The sequence below is a fragment of the Mastigoproctus giganteus genome, chromosome 4, assembly GCF_048544385.1.
Source record: "Mastigoproctus giganteus isolate SK-2022 chromosome 4, ASM4854438v1, whole genome shotgun sequence".
In the NCBI taxonomy this organism is placed as follows: Eukaryota; Metazoa; Arthropoda; class Arachnida; order Uropygi; family Thelyphonidae; genus Mastigoproctus; species Mastigoproctus giganteus.
The window spans coordinates 2,661,398-2,688,308 of NC_143578.1; the positions used below are offsets into that span (position 1 = coordinate 2,661,398).

A 26,911-nucleotide genomic window follows, 5' to 3' on the forward strand; every position below is an offset into this window, starting at 1 on the left:
GTTATTAACCAGTCCAAACTAGAGTTTGAACAGGCTAAGAGTAGAAAACTTGCTTCTTGCCCTAATGGTAGCCGAGCATTCTGGTCTCTTGCCAAAGCTATTGGCCGCAACTTTTGCCCATCTTTACTCCCACCTCTGTCCAAACCAGATGGTTCTGTTGCCACTTCAGCCAAGGATAAAGCTGACCTTCTAGCATCCCATTTTTCTTCCAGCTCATGTATTAATGATCTTGGTAAAACACCTCCCACCATTCCCAACACGCTCCACTAATAATATTAAGTGTAGGAGACCGGCAGAATTACTTAATAAGTACAGGTCACTGTTGAACAAAAGCCGAGAATTAGGGTTGAATTTGAAAGTGTCTGCAATTCTGCCGACACGATAGGAGGGAGTATATGATGAGAGCCTTGTCGATCAATTCGGCCCTGGAAAGATTGTGCAAGGCTCAAGGGGTAGAATTTTTTTCAGCCTGGACTGTACTTGTTAACAGGAGAGATTGCTTCTACAGGGATGGGATACACTTAAATAGAAAGGGTGCAAGAATATTTGCTGATGCTATCGAGGCAGTGTTAGGTGGGTCGGAAAACTGCTAGCTTGGGGGGAGACAAAGACCAATAGATTGACAGTAGCCACTGGCAGAGGTGAAAGAGATTCTTGCACTGCTTCTATTAGAATGAGCAGAAGCCTGAAAAACAAGATGCATGGTATTTCAGAGACTGCTGGGAGCCATTGCGGTACAAGTAAACACATGGGTTGTGTTCGGGTAGCTAAGAATAGAAACAGGTGCAGGTATACTTGCGTGTACACCAATGCTAGGAGTTTAGTAAATAAATTTGATGAATTTGAGGTATTGCTCAAAACATCAAAGGCAGATATTGTAGGGATATCAGAGACGTGGTGTCACACAGATATAAGGGATGCAGAACTGCAATTTGGGGAGTACAACGTCTACAGAAAGGATAGACAGGATAGGAAGGGGGGAGGGGTTATGCTATTAGTTAAGAAACACATAAAAACCAAGGAAGTGAAGCCGGTCACAATCGCTGGACAGTGCAGTGTTGAATCAGTTTGGTGTGACATAAGCATTGGGAGATCAAAATTGAGAGTAGGAGTGTGCTATAGGCCTAATGACTCTGATGAGTATAATCAAAAACTGTACAGGGAAATAGAGTGGGCCAGTAAATCAGAGAGTCTTATAATGGGAGATTTTAATTTCCCAGATATTGACTGGAATTTGGGGGCTGGTTACTCACACACTAGCAGGGCTTTTGTGGAATTATTGGATGATTGTTTTCTACATCAGCATGTTCGGGAGGTAACTAGAGGGAGTAATACTCTTGATTTGATTATCAGCAGTGATTCTTCATGCATTAAGAATCTGCAGATAAATGAACCACTAGGTGGCAGTGATCACAGTGTGCTGAAGTGAGAGTTACTGAAAGAGGTAACTACCATTAGGGGTAAAGGGAAGGGTTATTGCTTCCGTAAAGGCGACTACGATGGACTGAGACAGTATTTAAATTCTATACAGTGGGACCAACTGATGATGTTACCAACAGCAAATTCAAAATGGGAAGCATTCAAAGAACTTATCTTGGAAGCTACTAGGCTTTACATACCAACTAAGAAATATTGTTCAAGGTTTAGGCCAAAATGGATGTCAGATGAACTAATGAGGCATATGGCAGAGAAGAAAAATGTATGGGATACTTACAAATTAACACATGACACAGAAGCCTATGATAGATACAAGTTGATATGAAACCAAGTTACAAAGGAGGTTAGGCAGGTGAATTCAGATTACGAGAAATCCTTGGCAAGGGATGCAAAGAAAAACAGCAAAGAGTTCTTTACTTATGTAAACTCTAGAAGGAAGGGGATGAGTCAGATTGGTCCACTTGATATTGATGGGTCAACTGTTGATGATCCTGCTCAGGTAGCTAACAAACTAAATGAATATTTTGCATCGACATTCACACATGAGGAGTTATTCAGCAAGGGGAATGCCAGAGGTGTATTCAACTCTAGCAGTAAGCTACAGAATCTTGAAATAACTGAGAGTAAAGTGGAGGAGAAACTGTTGAAGATAAACACAAGAAAGGCACCCGGGGTGGATGGGATCTATCCAGTTATATTAAAGGAGGCAGCAAAGGAAGTAAGCAAACCATTAGCCATAATTATGAGAGCTTCCTTGGACTCAGGGGAGGTACCCATAGACTGGAAATGTGCAAATGTGACCCCAATTCACAAAGGAGGATCAAAGGCTGACTCAAGTAATTATAGACCTGTGAGCTTAACTTCTGTTCCAGGAAAATTAATGGAGGCACTGGTTAAAGAAGCACTGCAGGATCATTTAGACAAGACTTCAGTTATAGCTCAGACACAGCATGGTTTTGTTAAGGGGAAGTCTTGCCTGAAAAACTTGATTGGATACTATGATGCAGTCACAAAAGAACTGGATGCAGGGAATAACTTTGATATTATATACTTGGATCTTAGAAAGGCTTTTGATACTGTTGCACATGGAAGACTGCTACACAAATTGGAGCAGTGTGACATTGGAGGCAAATTGCTGCTATGGATAAAGGGGTGGTTGAGGGGGAGAAGACAGAGAGTGGTAATCAATGGACACTGCTCATCGTGGACTAATGTTATTAGTAGAGTCCCTCAGGGCTCAGTGTTGGGTCCATTATTGTTTTCTGTATTTATAAATGATATTGATGATGGTATATCAAGCTTAATGTCCAAGTTTGCAGATGATACAAAGGTTGGCAGGGTTGTCAAGGACACTACTGACACTATGCTGCTGCAACAGGATCTGGAAAGGTTGAGCAGATGGGCTGAGAGGTGGCAAATGAAGTTTAACATTGACAAATGTAAAGTACTACACATGGGAAACAGCAACCCCAGAGCAACGTATCAACTCTGTGGTACTACACTGACAGTGGTAGAGAATGAAAGGGACTTGGGGGTGATTGTGCAGGCAGATATGAAGTTCTCTGAGCAGTGCAGACGGGCTGCAAGAGTAGCTCATGGTGTATTGTCAATGATATACAGGAATTTTTCCAGCAGGGATAAGGAGGTGATTATTCCATTGTATAAGGCAATGGTCAGGCCACACCTAGAGTACTGTATACAGGTCTGGAGGCCTCATTTCAAGAAGGATGTAGAGCTGCTGGAACGAGTACAGAGAAGGGCAACAAGATTAGTGAATGGAACAAAGGGGTGCTCTTACGAAGAAAGGCTTAAGTTTTGCAAATTACAGTGTCTCGAGACTAGGCACCAGCGAGGTGATCTGATAGAGGTGTATAAAGCCTTGAATGGTTTAAGCATGCTCAATGCTGATGGGATTCTTCCTCTAGCTCAGAAAAATCACCTGAGAGGGCATAAATTCAAATTGAGGAAAGACAGATGTAGGATAGACGTGCGGAAATTTGCCTTTAGCCAGCGGGTGGTTGGTTGGTGGAACAGACTGCCATCCCTTGTGGTGGAGGTTGATAGCCTAAATAAGTTTAAGGCTCAGCTGGACAGGTATTTTGAACGAACAGAGGGGTGACGTGGAAGTGGGGTTTTTTTTTTTTTTTTTTGGCTGATGCTGCATAAGCTTGCTTTCGTGCATCAAATGCCTCTACTAATGCTAATGCTAATGCATTCAATGCCTCCTGTGGTCTTCCGTCAAAAGGATATCAGAAGGATTTTGATGAATCTTGATGCTAAGAAAGCTCCAGGTCCTGATGGTATTTCTCCTCTTGTTCTCAAAACCTGTGCTCCTGAACTTACTCCTATTCTTTGCCGCCTTTTTTCACTTTCTTATTCCAAAGGTGTTTTTCCTTCTGCTTGGAAATTTGCTCATATCCAGCCAGTTCCTAAAAAGGGTGAGAAATCCCTCCCGTCCAATTATCGTCCCATTGCAATTACTTCTACTCTTTCTAAAGTAATGGAGAAATCAATTAACCGCCAACTCTTAAACTACCTAGAAACCTTCCATCTGATCAACAATCACCAGTATGGATTCCGTCAGTGTCGATCCACTGGAGATATTCTGGCTTATGTTACCCATTTATGGACTAATTCAATGGAAAGGTTCGGTGAAACACAAGTAGTTGCTCTTGACATCTCAAAGGCTTTTGATCGTGTTTGGCATAAAGGTCTTCTAAACAAGCTTCCATCTTATGGTTTGCCAACTGTTTTTAGTAATTGGTTATCCAGTTTTCTCTCTGATCGCTCACTGAGGGTGATGGTAGATGGCTCTCTGTCTTCCAACTTCTCTACTAATGCCGGTGTCCCCCAAGGTTCAGTTCTTTCCCCCACTCTTTTCCTCTTGTATATCAATGACCTTCTTCCATTGACTGGAAATCCTATCCATAGTTTTGCTGATGATAGCACATTGCATTCAACTTTCCATTTTGAGAAACCTTGTCCTGCTCAATCAGCTTCAACTTCTCGAAAATCTGCTACCAATTCCTTAAATGCTGATCTTCAGGTAATTCTCCAGTGGGGCAAAGACAACTTAGTTGATTTCAACCCTTCTAAAACTCAGTCTTGTCTTATATATCGCAAAAAGGATTCTTCTACTCCTATGCTTATCTTTAGTGACACTCCGATTTCTAGGAAAAATGATATATCTCTTTTGGGGATTACCCTGACTTCTAATCTCTCTTGGCACAAGCACATTACAAATATTGCTTCCTCTGCATCTAAAAAACTTGGTTTTCTCTTTCGCTCTCGGCGTTACTTTTCTTCCAAACAGCTGCTCACTCTGTATAAATCGCAAATCCGCCCTACAATGGAATATTGTTCCCACATCTGGGGTGGTGCCCCCAAAACCTCTCTCTCAGGCTTCTTGATTCCATTCAGAAGAGGGCAGTTAGGTTAATTAATGATTCATCTCTAACAGAGTCTCTCCACTCGCTGTCTCATAGACGCACTGTTTCTGCTGCAAGCCTCTTCTACAGATACTTCCCTGGGCACTGTTCTTCTGAATTGGCTTCTATAATTCCTGCTCTCTCTTTCAAAACAGTCCGAACACGTGCCGCCACCAGCCAACATCCATTTACTGTCCAACTTCAAACCCACAGAACCAACTTTTCATCTTCCTCATTTATTCATTCAACTGCCGTTTTCTTTAATAACCTTCCTTCATACGTATTTCCTGAAAATTACAATCTACAGAAGTTCAAGTCCAATGTCAACAAATATCTTCTTTCGTCTTCTTAACCTCAAACCCAAGCACGGTACTAAGTACTATAGGTCCTAATACCTCTCGTGTTTGGGGTTCACATAAAAAAAAAAAAAAAAAAAAAAAATACTCAGCACTGAATAGAAATCTTAAAGAAAGCCACATCAGTAAGAACTTAAGGGAAAGCGTCAAGAGAAATGCGGAGATACAAGATGTGAAAGGAGATGTAATGAAATGATGCCACTATTATAAATTTGGCTAATTTACTGTTTCTCTGTTTGTATTATACCTTAAATTAAAAGAATTTTCTAATTTAGAAAGCAGGGATGAGAAAAACGTTGATTACAGTTCAAATAAGCTACGAAAGGATTTTTTTTTTTTTTTTATGTAAACCCCAAACACGAGAGGTGTTAGAACCTATAGTACTTAGTACCGTGCTTGGGTTGGAGATTAGCATTAGTAGAGGCTTTTGATGCAAGAAAGCAAGCTTATGCAGCATCAGCGAAAAAAAAAAAAAAATAAATAAAAAATAACCACTTCCACTTTACCCCTCTGTTCGTTCAAAATACCTGTCCAGCTGAGCCTTAAACTTATTTACGCTATCAACTTCCACGACAAGGGATGGAAGTCTATTCCACCAACCAATAGCGGCTAAAGGCAAATTTACTCACGTCTTTCCTACATCTGTCTTTTCTCAATTTGAATTTATGCCCTCTCAGGTGATTATTCTGAGCAAGAGGAAGAATCCCATCAGCATTGAGCATGCTCAAACCATTCAAGGCTTTATACACCTCTATCAGATCACCTCGCTGGTGCATAGTCTCCAGACACTGTAACTTGCAAAACTTAAGCCTTTCTTCGTAAGAGCACCCCTTTCTTCCATTCACTAATCTTGTTGCCCTTCTCTGTACTCGTTCCAGCATCTCTACATATTTCTTGAAATGAGGCCTCCAGACCTGTATACAGTACTCTAGGTGTGGTCTGACCATTGCCTTATACAAGGGAATAATCACCTCCTTATCCTTGCTGGAAAAATTCCTATATATCATCGACAATACACCATGAGCTACTCTTGCAGCCCGTCTGCACTGCTCAGAAAGCTTCATATCTGCCTGCACAACCACTCCCAGGTCCCTTTCATTCTCTACTACAGTCAGTGTAGTACCACAGAGTTGATACGTTGCTCTGGGGTTGCTGTTTCCCATATGTAGTACTTAACATTTGTCAATGTTAAACTTCATTTGCCACGTCTCAGCCCATCTGCTCAACCTTTCCAGATCCTATTGCAGTAGCATAGTGTCAATAGTGTCCTTGACAACCCTGCCAACCTTTGTATCGTCTGCAAACTTGGACATTAAGCTTGATATACCATCATCAATATCATTTATAAATACAGAAAACAAGAACGGACCCAATACTGAACCCTGAGGGACTCCACTAATAACATTAGTCCACGATGGGCAGTGTCCATTGATTACCACTCTTTTATCTTCTCACCCTCAACCACCCCTTTATCCATAGCAGCAATTTGCCTCCAATGCCACACTGCTCAAATTTGTGCAGCAGTCTTCCATGTGCAACAGTATCAAAAGCCTTTCTAAGATCCAAGTATATAATATCAAAGTTATTCCCTGCATTCAGTTCTTTTGTGGTTTCATATAATATCCAATCAAATTGGTCAGGCAAGACTTCCCCTTAACAAAACCATGCTGTGTCTGAGCTATAACTGAAGTTTTGTCTGGATGATCCTGCAGTGCTTCTTTAACCAGTACCTCCATTAATTTTCCAGGAACAGAAGTTAAACTAACAGGTCTATAATTACTTGTGTCGCCCTTTGATCCTCCTTTGTGAATTGGGGCACATTTGCACATCTTTGTGAATGGGGCACATTTGCACGTACCCATGGAGATGGGTACTCAGAGAAGTACCCATCTCCATGGGTACTTCTCCTGAGTCCAAGGAAGCTCTCATAATTATGACTAAGCGTTTGCATACTTCCTTTGCTGCCTCCTTTAATATAACTGGATAGATCCCATCCACCCCAGGTACCTTTCTTGTATTTTTCTTCAACAATTTCTCCTCCACTTTACTCTCGGTTATTACAAGATTCTCTAGCTTACTGCCAGAGTTGAATACACCTCTGGCATTCCCCTTGCTGAATAACTACTCATGTGTGAATGTCGATGCAAAAACTGGAAAGGTTGAACAGATGGGCTGAGAGGTGGCAAATGAAGTTTAACTTTGACAAATGTAAAGTACTACATATGGGAAACAGTAACCCCAGATCAACGTATCAACTCTGTGGTACTACGCTGACAGTGGTAGAAAATGAAAAGGACCTGGGGGTAATTGTGCAGGCAGATATGAAGTTCTCTGAGCAGTGCAGACGAGCTGCAAGAGTAGCTCATGGTGTCTTGTCAATGATATACAGGAATTTTTCTAGCAGGGATAAGGATGTGATTATTCCCTTGTATAAGGCATTGGTCAGGCCACACCTTGAGTACTGTATACAGGTCTGGAGGCCTCATTTCAAGAAGGATGTAGAGCTGCTCGAACGAGTACAGAGAAGGGCAACAAGATTGGTGAATGGAGCAAGGGGTTGCTCTTACGGAGATAGGCTTAAGTTTTGCAAATTACAGAGCCTGGGGACTAGGCATCGGCGAGGTGATCTGATAGAGGTGTATAAGGCTTTGAATGGCTTGAGCATGCTCAATGCCGATGGGATTCTTCCTCTTGCTCAGAATAATCACCTGAGAGGGCATAAATTCAAATTGAGGAAGGACGGATGTCGGATAGATGTGCGGAAATTTGCCTTTAGCCAGCGGGCAGTTGGTTTGTGGAATAGACTCCCATCGCTTGTTGTTGAAGTCGATAGCCTAAATAAATTTAAGGCTCAGCTGGACAGGTATTTCGAACCAACGGAGGGGTGAAATGGGAGTAGTGGTGGTTTTTTTTTTTTTTTTTTTTTTTTTGGCTGATGCTGAATAAGCTTGCTTTCTTGCATCATATGCCTCTACTAATGCTAGTGCTATTCATTCAGTTTGTTAGCTAGCTGAGCAGGATCATCAACAGTTGACCCATCGATATCAAGTGGACCAATCTGATTCAGATTGGTCCACTTAACATCAGATTGAGAAAACGAAAGAAGATATTTGTTGACATTGGACTCGAACTTCTGTAGACTGTAATTTTCAGGAAATACGTATGACGGAAGGTTATTCCAGAAAAGGGCAGTTGAATGAATAAACGAGGAAGATGAAAAGTTGGTTCTGTGAGTTTGAAGTTGGACAGTAAATGGATATTGGCTGGTGGTGGCAGGTATGCAGACTGTTTTGAAAGAGTGAGCGGGAATTATAGAAGCCAATTCAGAAGAACATTGCCCATGGAAGTATCTGAAAAGAGGCATGCAGCAGAAACAGTACGTCTATGAGACAGCGAGTGTAGAGACTCTGTTAGAGATGAATCATTAATTAACCTAACTGCCCTCTTCTGAATTGAATCAAGAATCCTGAGAGAGGTTTTGGGGGTACCACCCCAGATGTGGGAACAATATTCCATGGCAGGGTGGATTTGCAATTTATACAGAGTGAGCAGCTGTTTGGAAGAAAAGTAATGCCGAGAGCAAAAGAGAAGACAAGTTTTTTAGATGCAGAGGAAGCAATATTTGTAATGTGTTTGTGCCAAGAGAGATTAGAAGTCAGGGTTACCCCCAAAAGAGATATATCATTTTGCCTAGAAATCGGAGTGTCACTAAAAATAAGCATAGGAGCATAGACTGAGTTTTAGAAGGGTTGAAATCAACTAAGTTGTCTTTTCCCCACTGGAGAATTACCTTTGCCCCACTGGAGAATCAACTAAGTTGTCTTTGCCCCACTGGAGAATTACCTGAAGATCGGCATTTAAGGAATTGGTAGCAGATTTTTGATAAGTTGAAGCTGATTGAGCAGGACAAGGTTTCTCAAAATGAATAGTGGAATGCAATGTGCTATCATCGGCAAAACTATGGATAGGATTTCCAGTCAATGGAAGAAGGTCATTAATATACAAGAGGAAAAGAGTGGGTGAAAGAACTGAACCTTGGGTGACACCAACATTAGTGGACAAGTTAGAAGACAAAGAGTCATCTACCATCACCCTCAGTGAGCGACCAGAGAGAAAACTGGGTAACCAATTACTAAAAACAGTTGGCAAACCATGAGATGGAAGCTTGTTTAGAATACCTTTATGCCAAACATGATCGAAAGCCTTTGAGATGTTAAGAGCAACTACTTGTGTTTCACCAAACCTTTCCATTGAATTAGTCCATAAATGAGTAACATAAGCCAGAATATCACCAGTGGATCAACACTGACGGAATCCATACTGGCGATCGTTGATCAGATAGAAGGTTTCTAGGTAGTTTAAAAGTTGGCGGTTAATTGATTTCTCCATTACTTTAGAAAGAGTAGAAGTAATTGCAATGGGACGATAATTGGATGGGAGGATTTGTCACCCTTTTTAGGAACTGGCTGGATATGAGCAAATTTCCAAGCAGAAGGAAAAACACCTTTGAAATAAGAAAGTGAAAAAAAGGCAGCAAGAATAGGAGTAAGTTTAGGAGCACAGGTTTTGAGTGCAATTGGAGAAATACCATTGGGACGTGGAGCTTCCTTAGCATCAAGATTTGTCAATATCCTTCTGACATCCTTTTGACAGAAGACCACAGGAGGCATTGGATGGAGCATGTTGGGAATGGTGGGAGGTGTTTTACCAAGATCATTAATACATGAGCTGGAAGAAAAATGGGATGCTAGCAGGTCAGCTTTATCCTTGGCTGAAGTGACAACAGAACCATCTGGTTTGGATAGAGGTGGGAGCAGAGATGGCCAAAAGTTGCGGCCAATAGCTTTGGCAAGAGACCAGAATGCTCGGCTACCATTAGGGCAAGAAGCAAGTTTTGTACTCTTATCCTGTTCAAACTCTAGTTTGGACTGATTAATAACTGCTTTACAATTGTTGCGAGCTTTGGTGTAGGCAGAAAATGAAACTGAAGAATAAAAACAAGCCGAGGCAGTGTTAGGTGGGTCGGAAAACTGCTATATTGGGGGGATACAAGGACTAATAGATTAACAGACTGGCAGAGGTGGAAGTGATTCTTGCACTTCTTCTATTGGAATGAGCCGCAGCCTGGAAAATAAGATGCAGGATACTTCAGAGACTGCTGGGAATCATTGGGGTCCAAGTAAACATGGGTTGTGTTAGGGTAGCTAAGAAAAAGAACAGGTGCATGTATACTTGTGTGTACACCAATGCTAGGAGTTTAGTAAATAAATTTGATGAATTTGAGGCATTGCTCAAAACATCAAACTCAGATATTGTGGGGATTTCAGAGACGTGGTGTCACACACATATAAGGAATGCAGAACTGGAATTTGGGGAGTACAATGTCTACAGAAAGAATAGACAGGATAGGGAGGGAGGAGGGGTTATGCTATTAATTAAGAAATGCATAAAATCCAAGGAAGTGAAGCCAGTCGACATTGCTGGACAGTGCAGTGTCGAGTCAGTTTGGTGTGACATAAGCATTGGGAGATCAAAATTGAGAGAAGGAGTGTGCTATAGGCCTAATGACTCTGATGAGTATAATCAAAAACTGTACAGGGAAATAGAGTGGGCCAGTAAATCAGAGAGTCTTATAATGGGGGATTTTAATTTCCCAGATATTGACTGGAATTTGGGGACTAGTCACACACAGACTAGCAAGGCTTTTGTGGATTTATTGGATGATTGTTTTCTAAATCAGCATGTTCGGCAGGCAACTAGAGGGAGTGATACTCTTGATTTGATTATCAGTAGTGATTCTTCATGCATTAAGAATCTGCAGGTAAATGAACCTCTAGGTGGCAGTGATCACAGTGTGCTGAAGTGGGATTTACTCAAAGAGGTAACTACCATTAGGGGCAAAGGTAAGGGTTATTGCTTTCGTAAAGGCGACTACGATGGACTAAGACAGTATTTAAATTCCATACAGTGGGACCAACTGATGATGTTACCAACAGCAAATTCAAAATGGGAAGCATTCAAAGAACTTATCTTGGAAGCTACTAGGCTTTACATACCAACTAAGAAATATTTTTCAAGGTTTAGTCCTAAGTGGATGTCAGATGAACTAATGAGACATATGGCAGAGAAGAAAAATGCATGGGATACATACAAATTAACACGTGACACAGAAGCCTATGATAGATACAAGTTGATCTGTAACCAAGTTACAAAGAAGGTTAGGCTGGCGAAGGTAGATTACGAGAAATCTTTGGAAAGGGATGCAAAGAAAAACAGCAAAGAGTTCTTTACTTATGTAAACTCTAGAAGGAAGAGGATGAATCAGATTGGTCCACTTGATATCGATGGATCAACTGTTGATGATTCTGCTCAGGTAGCTAACAAACTAAATGAATATTTTGCATCGATTCACACATGAGGAGTTATTCAGTGAGGGGAATGCCAGAGGTGTATTCAACTCTGGCAGTAAGCTAGAGAATCTTGTAATAACTGAGAGTAAAGTGGAGGAGAAATTGTTGAAGATAAATACAAGAAAGGCATCTGGGGTGGATGGGATCTATCCAGTTATATTAATGGAGGCAGCAAAGGAAGTAAGCAAACCCTTAGCCATAATTATGAGAGCTTCCTTGGACTCAGGGGAGGTACCCATGGACTGGAGATGTGCAAATGTGACCCCAATTCACAAAGGAGGATCAAAGGGCGACACGAGTAATTATAGACCTGTTAGTTTAAATTCTGTTCCCGGAAAATTAATGGAGGCACTGGTTAAAGAAGCACTGCAGGATCATCTAGACAAGACTTCAGTTATAGCTCAGACACAGCATGGTTTTGTTAAGGGGAAGTCTTGCCTGACCAATTTGATTGGATACTATGATGCAGTCACAAAAGAACTGGATGCAGGGAATAACTTTGATATTATATACTTGGATCTTAGAAAGGCTTTCGATACTGTTGCACCTTGAAGACTGCTGCACAAATTTGAGCAGTGGGCATTGGAGGCAAATTGCTCCTATGGATAAAGGAGTGGTTGAGGGGGAGAAGACAGAGTGGTAATCAATGGACACTGCTCATCGTGGACTAATGTTATTAGTGGAGTCCCTCAGGGTTCAGTATTGGGTCCATTATTGTTTTCTGTATTTATAAATGATATTGATGATGGTATATCAAGTATAATGTCCAAGTTTGCAGACGATACGAAGGTTGGCAGGGTTGTCAAGGACACTACTGACACTATGCTACTGCAACAGGATCTGGAAAGGTTGAGCAGATGGGCTGAGAGGTGGCAAATGAAGTTTAACATTGACAAATGTAAAGTACTCCATATAGAAAACAGCAACCCCAGAGCAACATATCAACTCTGTGGTACTACACTGACAGTAGTAGAGAATGAAAGGGACCTGGGGGGGGTGGTTGTGCAGGCAAATATGAAGTTTTCTGAGAAGTGCAGATGGGCTGCAAGAGTAGCTCATGGTGTATTGTCGATGATATATAGTTATTTTTCTAGCAGGGATAAGGAGGTGATTATTCCCTTCTATAAGGCAATGGTCAGGCCACACCTAGAGTACTGTATACAGGTCTGGAGGCCTCATTTCAAGAAGGATGTAGAGATGCTGGAAGGAGTACAGAGAAGGGCAACAAAGGGAACAAAGAGGTGCTCTTATGAAGAAAGGCTTAAGTTTTGCAAAATACAGTGTCTGGAGACTAGCCACCAGCGAGGTGATCCGATAGAGGTGTTTAAAGCTTTGAATGGTTTGAGTCTGCTCAATGCTGATGGGATTCTTCCTCTTGCTCAGAATAATCACCTGAGAGGGCATAAATTCAATTTGAGGAAAGATGGATGTAGGATAGACGTGAGGAAATTTGCCTTTAGCCAGCGGGTGGTTGGTTGGTGGAACAGACTTCCATCGCTTGTCGTGGAAGTTGATAGCCTAAATAAGTTTAAGGCTCAGCTGGACAGGTATTTCGAACGAACAGAGGGGTGAAGTGGAAGTTGTTATTTTTTATTTATTTATTATTTATTATTTTTTTTTTTTGGCTGATGCTGCATAAGCTTGCTTTCTTGCATCAAATGCCTCTACTAATGCTAATGCTAAAGCCAATTACGATATGCAACATTCTTCTCTTGAACAGCCTTAGCACATTTATTGGAAAACCAAGGTTTAGATAAAGAACGAGATTTTAAAGTGAAGTGTGGGATAAAGGATTCCATTCCTGCAAGAATAATTTCACTGACATGATCTGAGGAAACGTTGTCATCAGAAGTTTTGAAACAGTAATCCGACCAAAGAAAAGAAGTCTCGCAGGTCATCCCATTTTGCATTCTTGTAATGCCAAACAACACGAGGTTGGGGATAGCCATGAGATAAAGGTTCCATTGGAGAAGAGACAATCACCAAGTTGTGATCTGAAGTGCCTAAAAGACCTCTCACTTCGACCTTGTACTTAGAAGGGTTGTTTGTGAGAAAAAGATCAAGCATATTGGCTGTATGATTAGGATTGTCCAGTATTCTTTTAGGTAAATGAACAATCTGTGCAAGGTCATTAGTAATTGCAAATGCCTCAGCATCTCGACCAGCTGGGTCGGTGTGACTAGAAAATGGAAGCCAGCTGGAGTTGTGAACATTAAAATCACCAAGGGAAATTACCTCACTGTTAGGAAAGTTGGACTGGAGAAAGTCAAGTTGCAAAGAGAGGAAGTCAAAGAGCTCCAAGTGATTAATGGAGTTGGGAGAACGTTAGAGACAACAGATGTATTTGACACAATGAGGTAGAGAGATTTTAAGCCAGAGAAGATCAACGAGTGGAGATTCCAAATTGCCAAGTCTCTGACAAGGAATATCAGAACGGACATATGCACAAGTAAATTGGGTTGACTTTGGGTGATTTTGGGTTGATCTCTAAGCTATCACATCAAATTATAGAATTGGGTAAATGATAATTATTAATTATAATTGCCAGCACTACATAGAAACTTCAAAGAAAGTTACATCAATACCTCCTGCCCTTAAGTTGGTATTGATGTAACTTCAAAGAAAGTTACATCAATACCAACTTAAGGGCAGGAGGCAAGAGAATTGCTGAGATACAACTCATGATTTACACCTAAATTAAGTGAAAAAAAAAAAAAAAAAAAAAAATTGACAGCAGAGTTTGGCTTATAGGGAAGTAACTCTTACTTTGCAAGAGTGTGCTCATTTCTGGTATAGAAGTGTGCATTTATACATTAAAGTATAAATTATAAAATCCCATTCTTATGATTCTTAATTGATAGTATAGTTTGTACAATTTTAAAAAGTTGGGATTGCATCCTGTGTTATATTATTTCAAGTGCATCACTTTTATTATTAAATAGAGCTCCGAGCTTGAATTTCAGTAACAACAGTGGTTGACAAATGATAGTAGTTAATGTATAAATTTAATTTATGGCACCTGAGCTTTACATTTACCACCAAAAGCTGAAAACTAAATGATTATTCAGAATGTACAGTTACGAACGTGGGTTCAGAATATATGAACGTCGGTTTTATATTTTTACTGTAATTTGTTTTGTCCAGTTTATACATATATACACTGGATAAAAAAAATTGTTGCTTGTGGTATTTATATATAGTTGCATATGTATTTATATATATTTTCTTATGCTATTCATGTATAGCATATAGCAGATTGAACAAACATATCTTCTATGCTCATTTACTTACAGTTGAAATTAAAGTAATAAGTTAACCCATTTTCACTATTTCAGCATACCAGCTGTGGTTGAAGAAGCAACAGTTTCTCGCTCAAAAGATGGGGCACAAAAAAGATGTTAGCAAGTGGCAGAAAGGAGTGATAGCATTTGGCAAGTCTAAAGGATGTCATCCTGTTAAAGAAGTAGCTGAATTTTTTTGGTGTTTCAGAAAGAACAGTATTGAGAGTTTTTAAGGAAGCAATGGTGTAAATTGAAAATAAATCAAAAATCAGCAGTAGAAATGTGATTTGAAAGCCTGTGGCACATGATCTTGATCAGCAGTGATCAAGAAATCACATCTAGTAAGTAAAAAATGATTTCAAGCAAGACATTGGAGTCCTTACCTAAAGATTTAGCATTAGTTGAGGCATACTAGTTGATGGTACATATTAGTTCATGTGAGAAAGCAAGCTTATGCAGCATAAGCCGGAAAAAAAAAAAAAAAAAAAACACCCCTCCTATTTCACCTATCCATTCACTTCAAATGCCTGTCTAGCTCAGCCTTAAATTTATTTAAGCTATCAACTTCCACAACAAGTGATACACGTCTGTTCCAGCAATCAACTACCCACTGGCTAAAGGCAAATTTCTGCACATCTGTTCTACAACTGTCTTTCCTCAATTTTGATTTATGTCCCCTCAGGTTCATAATTTGAGCAAGTGGAAGAATCCCATCAGCATTCAGCTTGCTCAACCTGTTCAAGGCTTTATAAACCTCAATGAGATCACCTGGCACGTCCTTGTCTCTAGGTGCTGCGATTGCAGAACTTAAGCCTTTCTTGTTAAGAGCACCCCTTTGTTCCCCTCACAGATCTTGTCGCCTTTCTTTGTACTCGTTCTAGCAACTCTACATCATTCTTAAAATGAGATCTCCAGACCTGTGCACAGTACTGTATGTGTGTCCTAACCATTGCCTTGTATAATGGGATAATCACATCCTTGACCCTGCTAGTAAAATTCCTATATATCATTGAAAAGACGCCATGACTTTCTCTGGAATCCCATCTGCACTGCTCAGTGAACTTCATATCTGACTGCACAATTACCCCCAGATCTTTTTCACTTTCCACTTCCTGAGTGTAGTACCACACAGTTAGTACGTTTCTCTTGTGTTACTGGTATCCATATGCAGTACTTAGCATTTGTCACTGTTCAACTTCAGTTGCCACTTCTCAGCCCATTTGCCCAATTTATCTAGATCCTGTTGTAGTAGCATATTGTCTTTACTGTTGTTAACAACCCTATACCTGCATTACGGATTCACTGGTTAAAGAAGCATTGCAGGATCATCTACACAAGACTGCAGTAATAATTCAGATACAGCATTGGTTTGTTAATAAAAAGTTGTATGATTAGATATTATGACATGATCACAAACGAACTGGATGAAAAAATAATTTTGATGTCATATACTTGGATTTCAGCAAAGTGTTTGACTTTTTTTTTTTTTTTTTTTTTATTAAAACCCCAAATATGAGAAGTATTAGAGCCTATAGTACTTAGTTCTGTGCTTGGGTTGAATGTTGAGAAGACGAAAGAAGATATTTGTTGACATTAGACTTGAACTTCTGTAGACTGTAATTTTCAGGAAAAACATAGGAAGATTGTTCCAGAAAATGGCAATTGAATAAATAAATGAGGAAGATGAAAAGTTGGTTCTGTGAGTTTGAAGTTGGACAGTAAATGGATGTTGCCTGGTAGCAGCATGTTTGGACTATTTTGAAAGAGAGAGTGGGAATTTTAGAAGCCAGTTCAGAAGAACAGTGCCCATGGAAGTATCTGTAGAAAAGGCATGCAGCAGAAACAGTAAGTTTATGAGACAGAGACTGGAGAGATTCTGTTGAGAGGAGTCATTAATTAACCTAACTACCCTCCTCTGAATGGAATCTAGAAGTCTGAGAGAGGTTTCGGGGACACCACCCTAGATGTGGGAACAATATTCCACGGTAGGGCGGATTTGCGATTTGTATAGAGGGAACACTGTTTGGAAGAAAAGTAATGCCGAGAGTGAAAGAGAAAACCAAGATTTTTAGATACAGAGGAAGCAATATTTGTAATGTGCTTGTGCCAGGAGAGATTAGAAGAGAGTAATCCCCAAAAGAGATATATCATTTTTCCTAGAAATCGGAGTGTCACTAAAGATAAGCATAGGAGTAGAAGAATCCTTTTTGCGATATATAAGACAAGACTGAGTTTTAGAAGGGTTGAAATCAACTAAGTTGTCTTTGTCCCACTAGAGAATTACCTGGAGATCGGCATTTAAAGAATTGGTAGCAGATATTCGAGAAGTTGAAGCTGATTGAGCAGGGCAAGGTTTCTCAAAATGGAAAGTGGCGTGCAGTGTGCTATCATCAGCAAAACTATGGATAGGATTTCCAGTCAATGGAAGAAGGTCATTAACATGGAAGATTAATGTAAAAATTGGAGCAGTATGGCATTAAGGGGAGTTGCTACAATGGATAAAATGGTGGTTGAATGGGAGAAGACAGAAAATGGTAATCAATGGACACTGCTCTTCATGGACTAATGCAATTAGTGATGTTCCCCAGGGTTCAGTGTGGGGCTCATTGTTGTTTTGTATATTTATCAAAATTTAATATCTATTTATTAAAATAGATATTAAGGTATATCAAGCTTAATGTCAAAGTTTGCAGATGATACAAAGGTTGGCAGGGTTGTTAATAACTGTAATGAGAGTATTCTGCTGTAGTAGGATTTGGAAAAGTTTGCAAATGCGTTGAGAAGTGGCAACTGAAATTTAACATTGACAAATGCAAAGTACTACATATGGGTAGCAGTAACCACAGAGTAACATACCAACTGGGTGGTGTTACACTCAGGGTAGTGGAGATTGAAAGAGACCTGGGAGTAATCGTGCAGTCAGATATGAAGTTTTCTGAGCAGCGCAGACAGGCTGTCAGAGTAGGTCATAATGTTTTTTCAATGATATACAGGAATTTTGCGAGCAGGGATAAGGAGGTTATTTTTTCCTTATATAAGGCAATGGTCAGAATACTCCTTGAGCACTGTACAGGTCTGAAAACCTTATTTTAGGAAGGATGTAGAGTTCCTAGAAGGAGTATAGAGAAGGGCAAGAAGACTGGTGAGGGGAACAAAGGGGTGAACTTATGAAGAAAGGCTTAAGTTCTGCAAATTGCAGTGTCTGGAGACTAGGCACTGAGGGGATCTGATTGAGGTATATAAAGCCTTGAATGGATTGAGCAGCTTGATGCTGATGGGATTCCTCCTCTTGCTCAGATTACAAACCAGCGAGGTCATAAACTGAAAGTGAGGAAAGACAGATTTCGAAATTGATGTCGATACTGAGGAAAGATGTGTGGAAATTTGCATTTAGACAGCGGGTAGTTGATTGCTGCAACAAACTTCCCTCTGTCATTGTGGAAATTGATAGCTTAAATAAATTCAATGCAGAACCGGACAAACATTTGGAACAAATGGGAAATGTTTTTTTTTTGGGTTTTTTTTTTTTTTTTTTTTTTTTTTTTTTTGGCTGATGCTGTGTAAGCTTGCTTTCTTGCATCATATGCCTGTACTAGTGCTAATCCTAATCAATATTATTGATGAATAACCAAAACATTAGTCTGTGAAGAGCAGTGTCCATTGATAACCACTCTCTGTTGTCTTCCACTCGGCCATCCCTCTATCCATTGTAGCAACTTACCCTTAATGCTGTACCACTACAATTTGTACAGCAGTCTTCAATATGCAACAGTATCAAAAGCTTTCTTGAAATCTAAGTAATTGATATCAGAATTTTTTTGCATCCAATTCCTTGGTGACCACATTATAGTATCCAGTCAAATTGGTCAGACAAGATTTCCCCTTAACAACCCCATGCTGTGTATGAATTATTACTGCAGTTTTGTCTAGATAATCATGCAGTGCTTCTTTAACTAGTAACTCTATTATTTCTCCAGAACAGAAGTTGAACCAACTGGACTCTAATTACTTGTGTAACTCTTTTGTGGATTTGGCATACATTTTAACATCTTTTGTTATTTTTTGATGCCCTTTTGTGGATTTGGCATACATTTTAACATCTCCACTCAGTGGGAACCTCCCTCTGTGTCCAAGAATGCTCTCATAATTATGGCTATGGGTTTGCATACTTCCTTTGCTGCCTCCTTTAATATAACTGGATAGAACCCATGAACCCCAAGTGCCTTTCTTATGTTTAACTTCAACAGTTTCTCCTCCACTTTGCCCTCAGTTATTACAAAATCATTTAGCTCCCTGTTAGAGTTTAATAAATTTCTGTCCTCCACTTCCCTACCTAATTCCTCATGTGTGAATCTAGATGCAAAATACTTATTCAGTTTGTCAGTTATCTGACCAGGATCATCAACAGTCAAACCATCAATATCAAGTTGACCAATTTGATTCATCCCCTTCCTTCTGTAGTTTATATAAGTAAAGAAATCTTTGCTGTTTTTCTTTGCATCCTTTGCCAAAAATTTCTTGTAATCTGCCTTCACTTGCCTAATCTCTTTTGTGACTTGCTTACAGACTAGTGTTTATATACCATAGGCTGTTGTGTTACCTGTTAATTTATATGCGTCCCATGCATTTTTCTTCTCTATCATGAGTCTCATTAGTTCGACTGACATCTATTTAGGCATAAGCATTAGTAGAGGCATATGATGCAAGAAAGCAAGCTTATGCAGCATCAGCAAAAAAAAAAACATCCCTTCAACTTCCAAAACAAAACATGGAAGTCTGTTCCACCAATCAACTACCTGCTGGCTAAAGGCAAACTTCTGCACATCTATTCTACAACTGTTTTTCCTCCATTTGAATCTATGCCCCCTCAGGTTCTTAATCTGAGCAAGAGAAGAATCCCATCAGCATTCAGCTTGCACAACCCATTCAAGGCCTTATACACCTCAATCAGATCACCTTGCATATGACAAACTCTGCAGACACTGTTGCAGAACTTAAGCATTCTTCGTAAGAGCACCCATTTGTACCGCTCACCAATCTTGTTGCCCTTCTTTGTACTCATTCTAGCAACTCTACATCCTTCCTAAAATGAGGCCTCCAGACCTATACACAGTACTCAAGGTGTAGCCTGACCATTGCCTTGTACAACAGGATAATCACCGGGATTGTCCCTACTACCAAAATTCCTATTATATCATTGACAAGACTCCATGACCTGCCCTGTCAGCCCATCCCCACTGCTCAGCGAACTTCATATCTGACTGCACAATTACCCCCAGATGTTTTTCACTTTCCACAGCTCTGAGTGTAGTACCCCACAGTTGGTATGTTTCTTTTGGGTTATTGCTACCCATATACAGTACTTTGCATTTGTCAATGTTAAACTTAATTTGCCCAACTTATCTAGATCCAGTTGAAGTAGCATACTGTCTTTACTGTTGTTAACAACCCTGCTAACCTTTGTATCATCTGCAAAGTTGGACATTAATCCTGATGTACCTTCATCAATATCGTTAATAAAGACAGAAAACAACAGTAGGCCCAACGCCGAACTCTGCGGGACTTTATTAATGAAACTGGTACATAAAGAGCGGTGTCCATTGATTACTACTCTCTGTCATCTCCCATTCAATCATCCCTTTATCCATTGTAGCAATTTACCCTTAATGCCATACCACTCCAATTTGTACAGCAGTCTTCCATGTGTAGCAGTAGCAAAAGCTTTCCTGGAAGCCAAGTATATGATATCAAAATTATTTGATCAATCAGATTGGTCAAACAAGACCTCCCTTTAACAAACTCATGCAGTGTCTTAAGTTTTAATTCGGTCTTGTCTAGATGATCCTGCAGTGCTTCTTTAACCAGTGACTCCATTATTTTACCCGGAACACAAGTTAAACTAACGGGTCTATAGTTACTTGTGTCACCTTTTGTAACCCCCTTTGTGCATTGTCGATACATTTGCAGACCTCCAGTCCATGGGGGGCCTACTTCCTTTGCTGCTTCCTTTAATATAACTAGATAGATGCCTTCTTTCCCCACCCCAGATGCCTTCTTTATGTTTAACTTTATGTTCTTTATGTTCCACCACACGTGCCTTCTTTATATTTAACTTCAGCAATGTCTCCTCTACTTTTCTCTCAGTTATTACAAAATCACTTAGCTTCCTGTTAAAGTTTGAACTTCTGGAATTCCCCGTCTTGAATAACTCCTTGTGTGTGAATATATGGATGCAGAATACTCATTCAGTTTATCAGCAACCTGAGCAAGATCATCAATAGTCAACCCATCTATGTTAAATGTTCCAATCTGATTCATCCCTTTCCTTCTAGAGTTCACATAAGTGAAGAACTCTTTGCTGTTTTTCTTTGCATCCTTTGCCAAAGATTTTTTGTTATCTGCCTTCGCCTGCCTAACCACTTTGTGATGATTACATACTAGCTTATATCTGCTGTAGGCCTCTGTGTCGCCTGATAATTTATATGCATCCCATACATTTTTCTTCTCTGCCACGAACCTCATTAATTCATCTGTCATGCATTTAAGGCCTAAACCTTGAACAGTATTTCTTACTTGGAATGAAAAGCCTGGTAGCCTCCAAAATTAAGGCCCTGAAGATTTCCTCATGTAGAATTCAATGTTGGGAACATCATGAGTTGATCCCACTGTATAGAATTTAAAAACTGTCTGAGACCCCTGTAGTCACCTTTATGAAAGCAAAAGCCCTTCCCTCTACCCTTGATGGTAGTTACATGTTTAAGTAAATCCCACATCAGTACATTGTAATCACTGCCACCCAGTGGTTCCTTTATCTGCAAATTCTTAATGCATGAATAATCACTGCTGATTATCAGATCGAGTGTTGCGCCCTCTGGTTGCCTCTCGAACATGTTTCTGTAGAAAACAGTCATCCAATAAATCCACAAAAGTCTTGCTAATGTGCGAGTGACCAATCAACAAATTCCAGTCAATATCTGCAAAGTTAAAATCCACCATTATAAGACATTCTGATTTACTGGCCCACTCTATTTCTCTGCACATTACTCATTATACTCATCCGATTCATTAACCCACACCTACTCTCATTATCCCTTTTCCGGTGCTTATGTCACTCCAAACTGACTCAGCCTTGAACAGTATGTCTTAGTTGGCATGAAAATACTAGTGGCTTCCAAGATTACTTCGTTGAATGCTTCCTATTTCGAATTTGCTGTTGGTAAATCATTAGTTGGCCCTACTATATAGAATTTAAAAACTGTCTGAGACCTCTGTTAGTCACCTTTATAAAAGCAAAAAATTCTTCCCTCTTCCCTTTTCTCCTGATGGTAGTTACATTTTTAAGTAAATTTCACATCAGTGCACTGTGATCACTGCCACCTATTGGTTCCTTTATCTGCAAATTCTTGATGCATCAATAATCATTGGTGATTATCAGATCAAGTGTGTTACTCTCTCTCTCTCTCTCTCTCTTCACTTCAGAATCATCAAATTTATTTACTATGCTCTTAGCATTGGTGTACATGCAAGTATACATTGACCTCTTTTTGCTCTTAGTTACCGTAACTCAGCCCTTGTATTTACTTGTTTCTTGATGACTCACAACAGTTCTCGAAACCCCCCAGCATCTGGCATTCTTTGCCAGAGACTTCTTGTAATTTGCCTTAGCTTGCCTATCCTCCTTTGTGACTTTATTACAGACTAGTTGTTATCTTCTATAGGCTTCTGTATCACCAGATAATTTATATGCATCTGAAGCATTTTTCTTCTCAGCTACAACCCCTCGTAGTTGTGTTATTACGGGTCCTATATACCAGTTCTTTTTTTTATTTCTATTGAGTGATATAAGATCCTTGTGGTATAAAAATGCTTGTTAAAGATTTCATTTCTTTCAGTTATAATAACTATTTCACTAATTGTTGTTCATTGTTTATCCCTTTTGTTTGATATACAATTGTTGATCTGTAGAGACCATTAGAAAATTTCTCCAGTAAGAATTTGTACTTGTTGCAAGACAGTTTGAGTTTTGTTGCAATATGGAATCCAGAGATGAATAGAAGTATAATGAGAAGGGCAACATGTCAAGAAGTGATGATGAATGTATACAATGTTGAAAATTTTGAAAATATACGAACTGAACTGATATTTTGTATTTGATTATGTGATTCAGAAGAAGAATAAAGTAGTTGATATTTCTTTTTCTGAGTATAAAGTAACAATTTTTTTTTTAATATATATACACATATACAGTTTTGTTTTTATTATATAATAGTTAAATATCTACTGATAGTGAAGCATTCCATATCTGTTTATTTTATAGTTTATCAAATATTATGGTTTGCTCCTTCCTGGATATGTTGTGGCTCTCTTGCTCACTGTTCTCAGTGGCCAATTGTACAGTATTGGCTCTGTAGGTAAATATACCAGTAAATACTACTCTTGGACTAATAATAATTAAGAAACTAACTTTAAGTGAATACAATAATGTATATATTTAATATGGAAGAATATCTAAAAATATATATATATAATTACAGTCACGTGTTCCCTCTATACTAAACTAAAAGGTTTTTATTATTATGGTATCCCTTGCAAGCCAACCATGTTTACGACTTTTCCTTAGAATTTATTATAAATATTTTGCGATTTCTTTCTTTCTTGTAACCGCCTTGGCCTGATTTTTTTTTACCCCATCTGAGGAGAGACAATATAAGAGATTATATATATATATATATATATATATATATATATATATATAATCAGCTCTGAACCTCATAAAATTATGTTTTTTTTTTACCCTGTTGGTAACAGAAAACTTCTTAACTAACAGCATAATCCCTCCCTCCCTCCCTCCCTCCTTCCTTCCTATCCTGTCTGTCCTTTCTGTACACATTGTACACCCCAAATTCTAATTCTGCATTCCTTATATCTGTGTGACACCACGTCTCTGATATCCCAACAGTATCCACCTTTGATGTCTTGACCAGCACTTCAAAATCATCAAATTTATTTTCTGTACTTTTAGCATTGGTGTACATGCAAGTATACATGCATAGCCCATGTATTTACTTGTTTCATGTTGACTCCCAAGTTTAAAAATTCTAATCCATTTAACATTTCTCTTACAAGTCTCACTTTTCAAAAGCACCTGTATTAAATTGAAAAAGTACACATATATGCATATCCAGTATTGGTGTTGGATAAGCTGTAATAATAATATTATTAATTTAACTTTCTGACATATGGATTTTATATATATTATTACTACATGACACAGAAAAATGAAAAGAAAAGAAAATAACAAATTTCAGCTAAAAACATATTTAAAGTTAAAATACGTACAGGAAAGTAATACAAAGCTTTCGGACAGTATGTTGCCCTTCATTAGTTTTGACCGTTAATCTAAAGACCTAGGAATATAGAACCCACATGTGTGTAATGGCAGTCATGTATGGTGAACTGCGTGTATGCAACAATTAGCTGGTAGAAGTCAAAGCTTGTGGCTGTGACGCACGGTAACGTTGTAAATGCCAACATTTGTCAGCCATGTATGTGGATGGTTGCCTCAGTAATGGAATGGACACGACATCCTCTGTTTCTGTTAATCAAATTGTTACAGCACGAGATGTGCAGTGATTCCAACCGGGCATGGTGAGTGTAATGGTAATGGCGGGACTGTTCGATAATCATGGCATCGTGCCACGAGTCAATGTCGTGCTGGGTCGACCAGAAGTGCTCAGCAATGGCTGAGTGTTCCACGTCTGCTAAGCAGATAGCGCTTTCCTTTTCGGAAACATGATTGCTGAGCCTCCTGCTAAGTGGATAGCTCTTTCATGTTCAGAAATGCAATTGCTGAGCTTCCTGGCAGCAGGCTTAGCAATCATGTTTCCGAACATGAAAGAGCTCTCCGCTTAGTGGATGTGGAACACTCAGCCATTGCTGAACACTTCAGGTCGACCCAGCACGACATTGACCCATGCCGTGATGTCATGATTATTGATTGGTCCCGCCATTACTGTCGCTGTGCCTGGTTGGAATCACTGCGCATCTCATGCTGTAATGATTCGTTTAACAGAAGGAGGATGTTGTGGCTATCCCATTACTTGGGCAACCATCCTCATGGCTGATAAATGTTGGCATTTACAATGTTCCCATGTGTCACAGCTACAAGCTTTGCCTTCTAACAGCTAATTGTTGCATACACGCAGTTCACCATACATGACTGCCATTACACGCACGTAGGTTCTAGATTTTTAGATTAACGGTCAAAACTGATGAAGGGCAACATACTGTTCAAAAGCTTTGTATACTTTCCTGTACGTATTTTAACATTAAACATATTTTTAGCTGCAATTTGTTATTTTCTTTTCTTTCCATTTTGCTCTGTGTCATGTAGTAATAATATATATATATAATGAATCCAGAGCACATAGGCCTTTTCACTTCTATGTTGATTTTGTCAGCCTTAAATACTAGAGATAAGTAAGAACAATTAAATTATCTGTATTTCTAATTGTTTTTTAAATTTCTCTGCCAATACAATTAACGCAGTGTGATGTTTAAGCTTAACTTATTGCAATTCTTAGTAAAATATTATTTTCACTTAATTTTTCAGGCACTTTAGTTTTTTCTGGCCAAAAGCCAATCTGTATTATTACAAATTTTCTGATTTCTGAAAGTTGGTGCAGGTGTGAATGTGCATTTTGCATTATTAATAATGATTTTGCTATAAATTATTTTATATACTCTTCCTCCTTTTTAGGATTATATCCATCTCTTCTAGAGACATTGAATAAATTTCCAACTTTCCTTAATCTGGTTGTGCTTCCAACAGTCCTTTATTATGGATTCTGGTAAGTTATTTGTATTTAGTTTACTACATTTAAGATGTAAAAGTTATTCCAGTTAAAATGCACCAAGATCTATCTTGCTTTAGGTTTAGGCTGTTTATCATTTGGATTGTTTTTATCATATTTGGGCTAAAAAATTTTCAATTTGACTGAAATTGAACTACTGTTTATTTTTTAATTTCTAAATTAAAATTTTGCCTGATTAACTGATTTTTTTTCTCAGTTGAAAAGTTCTTCTTCATCTTTCGTATAGTCTAAAAACATCATTGCTGCACTTCTGAAATGAACAGAAACAAATTCTAACCAATTTTTACTTAAACAAACTGTATTCCAATTTTATTTGAAGAAATAAAACAAAAATCAACAGTTGTGTAATGTTTGCTCTTCACTATACACATTTAGCTGTGAAAAAAGCCGCAGACGACAAATTAGCTTTAATCTAAAAATAAGCAAGATACATTGGGTTTTAATTGGAACACCTATGTGTGTGTTTGCGTGCATGTGTTATATACAGAATGGGTCACAAAAATATGGCATAGCTTCAGGAGTTGATTTCTGAGGCAATTTTGATTTATAAACATGGGTCTGATTACAAACAATTACAGAGCTGTTGGTTGTTTTTTGACTCTTAGAAAAAAAACAAACAATTATAAGTGATATAATATAAAAATAACAAAAATAGACAGATAGGATACACTTAAATAGAAAGGGTGCAAGAATTTTTGAGGATGCTGTCGAGGCAGTGTTAGGTGGGTCGGAAAACTGCTAGTTGGGGGGGATACAAGGACTAATAGATTAACAGTAGCCACTGGCAGAGGTGGAAGTGATTCTTGCACTGCTTCTATTGATATGAGCAGAAGTCTGAAAAACAAGATGCAGGATATTTCAGAGACTGCTGGTAGTCATTGCGGTACAAGTAAACACATGGGTTGTGTTAGGGTAGCTAAGAATAGAAACAGGTGCATGTATACCTGCGTGTACACCAATGCTAGGAGTTTGGTAAATAAATTTGATGAATTTGAGGTATTGCTCAAAACATCAAAGGCAGATATTGTTGGGATATCAGAGACGTGGTGTCACACAGATATAAGTAATGCGGAACTGGAATTTGGGGAATACAATGTGTATAGAAAGGATAGACAGGACAGGAGG

General features: G+C 39.0%; 1 protein-coding gene across 1 annotated transcript in view; it reads left to right on the forward strand.

The window, feature by feature from the left end:
• Nucleotides 1–14,984, forward strand: part of PGAP1 (GPI inositol-deacylase) — a 166,468-nt gene extending 151,484 nt beyond the window's left edge. Inside the window, exon 19 of the mRNA XM_090371276.1 lies at nt 14,967–14,984. Coding sequence (XP_090227402.1) covers nt 14,967–14,984 — 18 coding nt within the window. The remainder of the gene's footprint in view (nt 1–14,966) is intronic.
• The last annotated feature ends 11,927 nt before the right edge of the window (nt 14,985–26,911 follow it).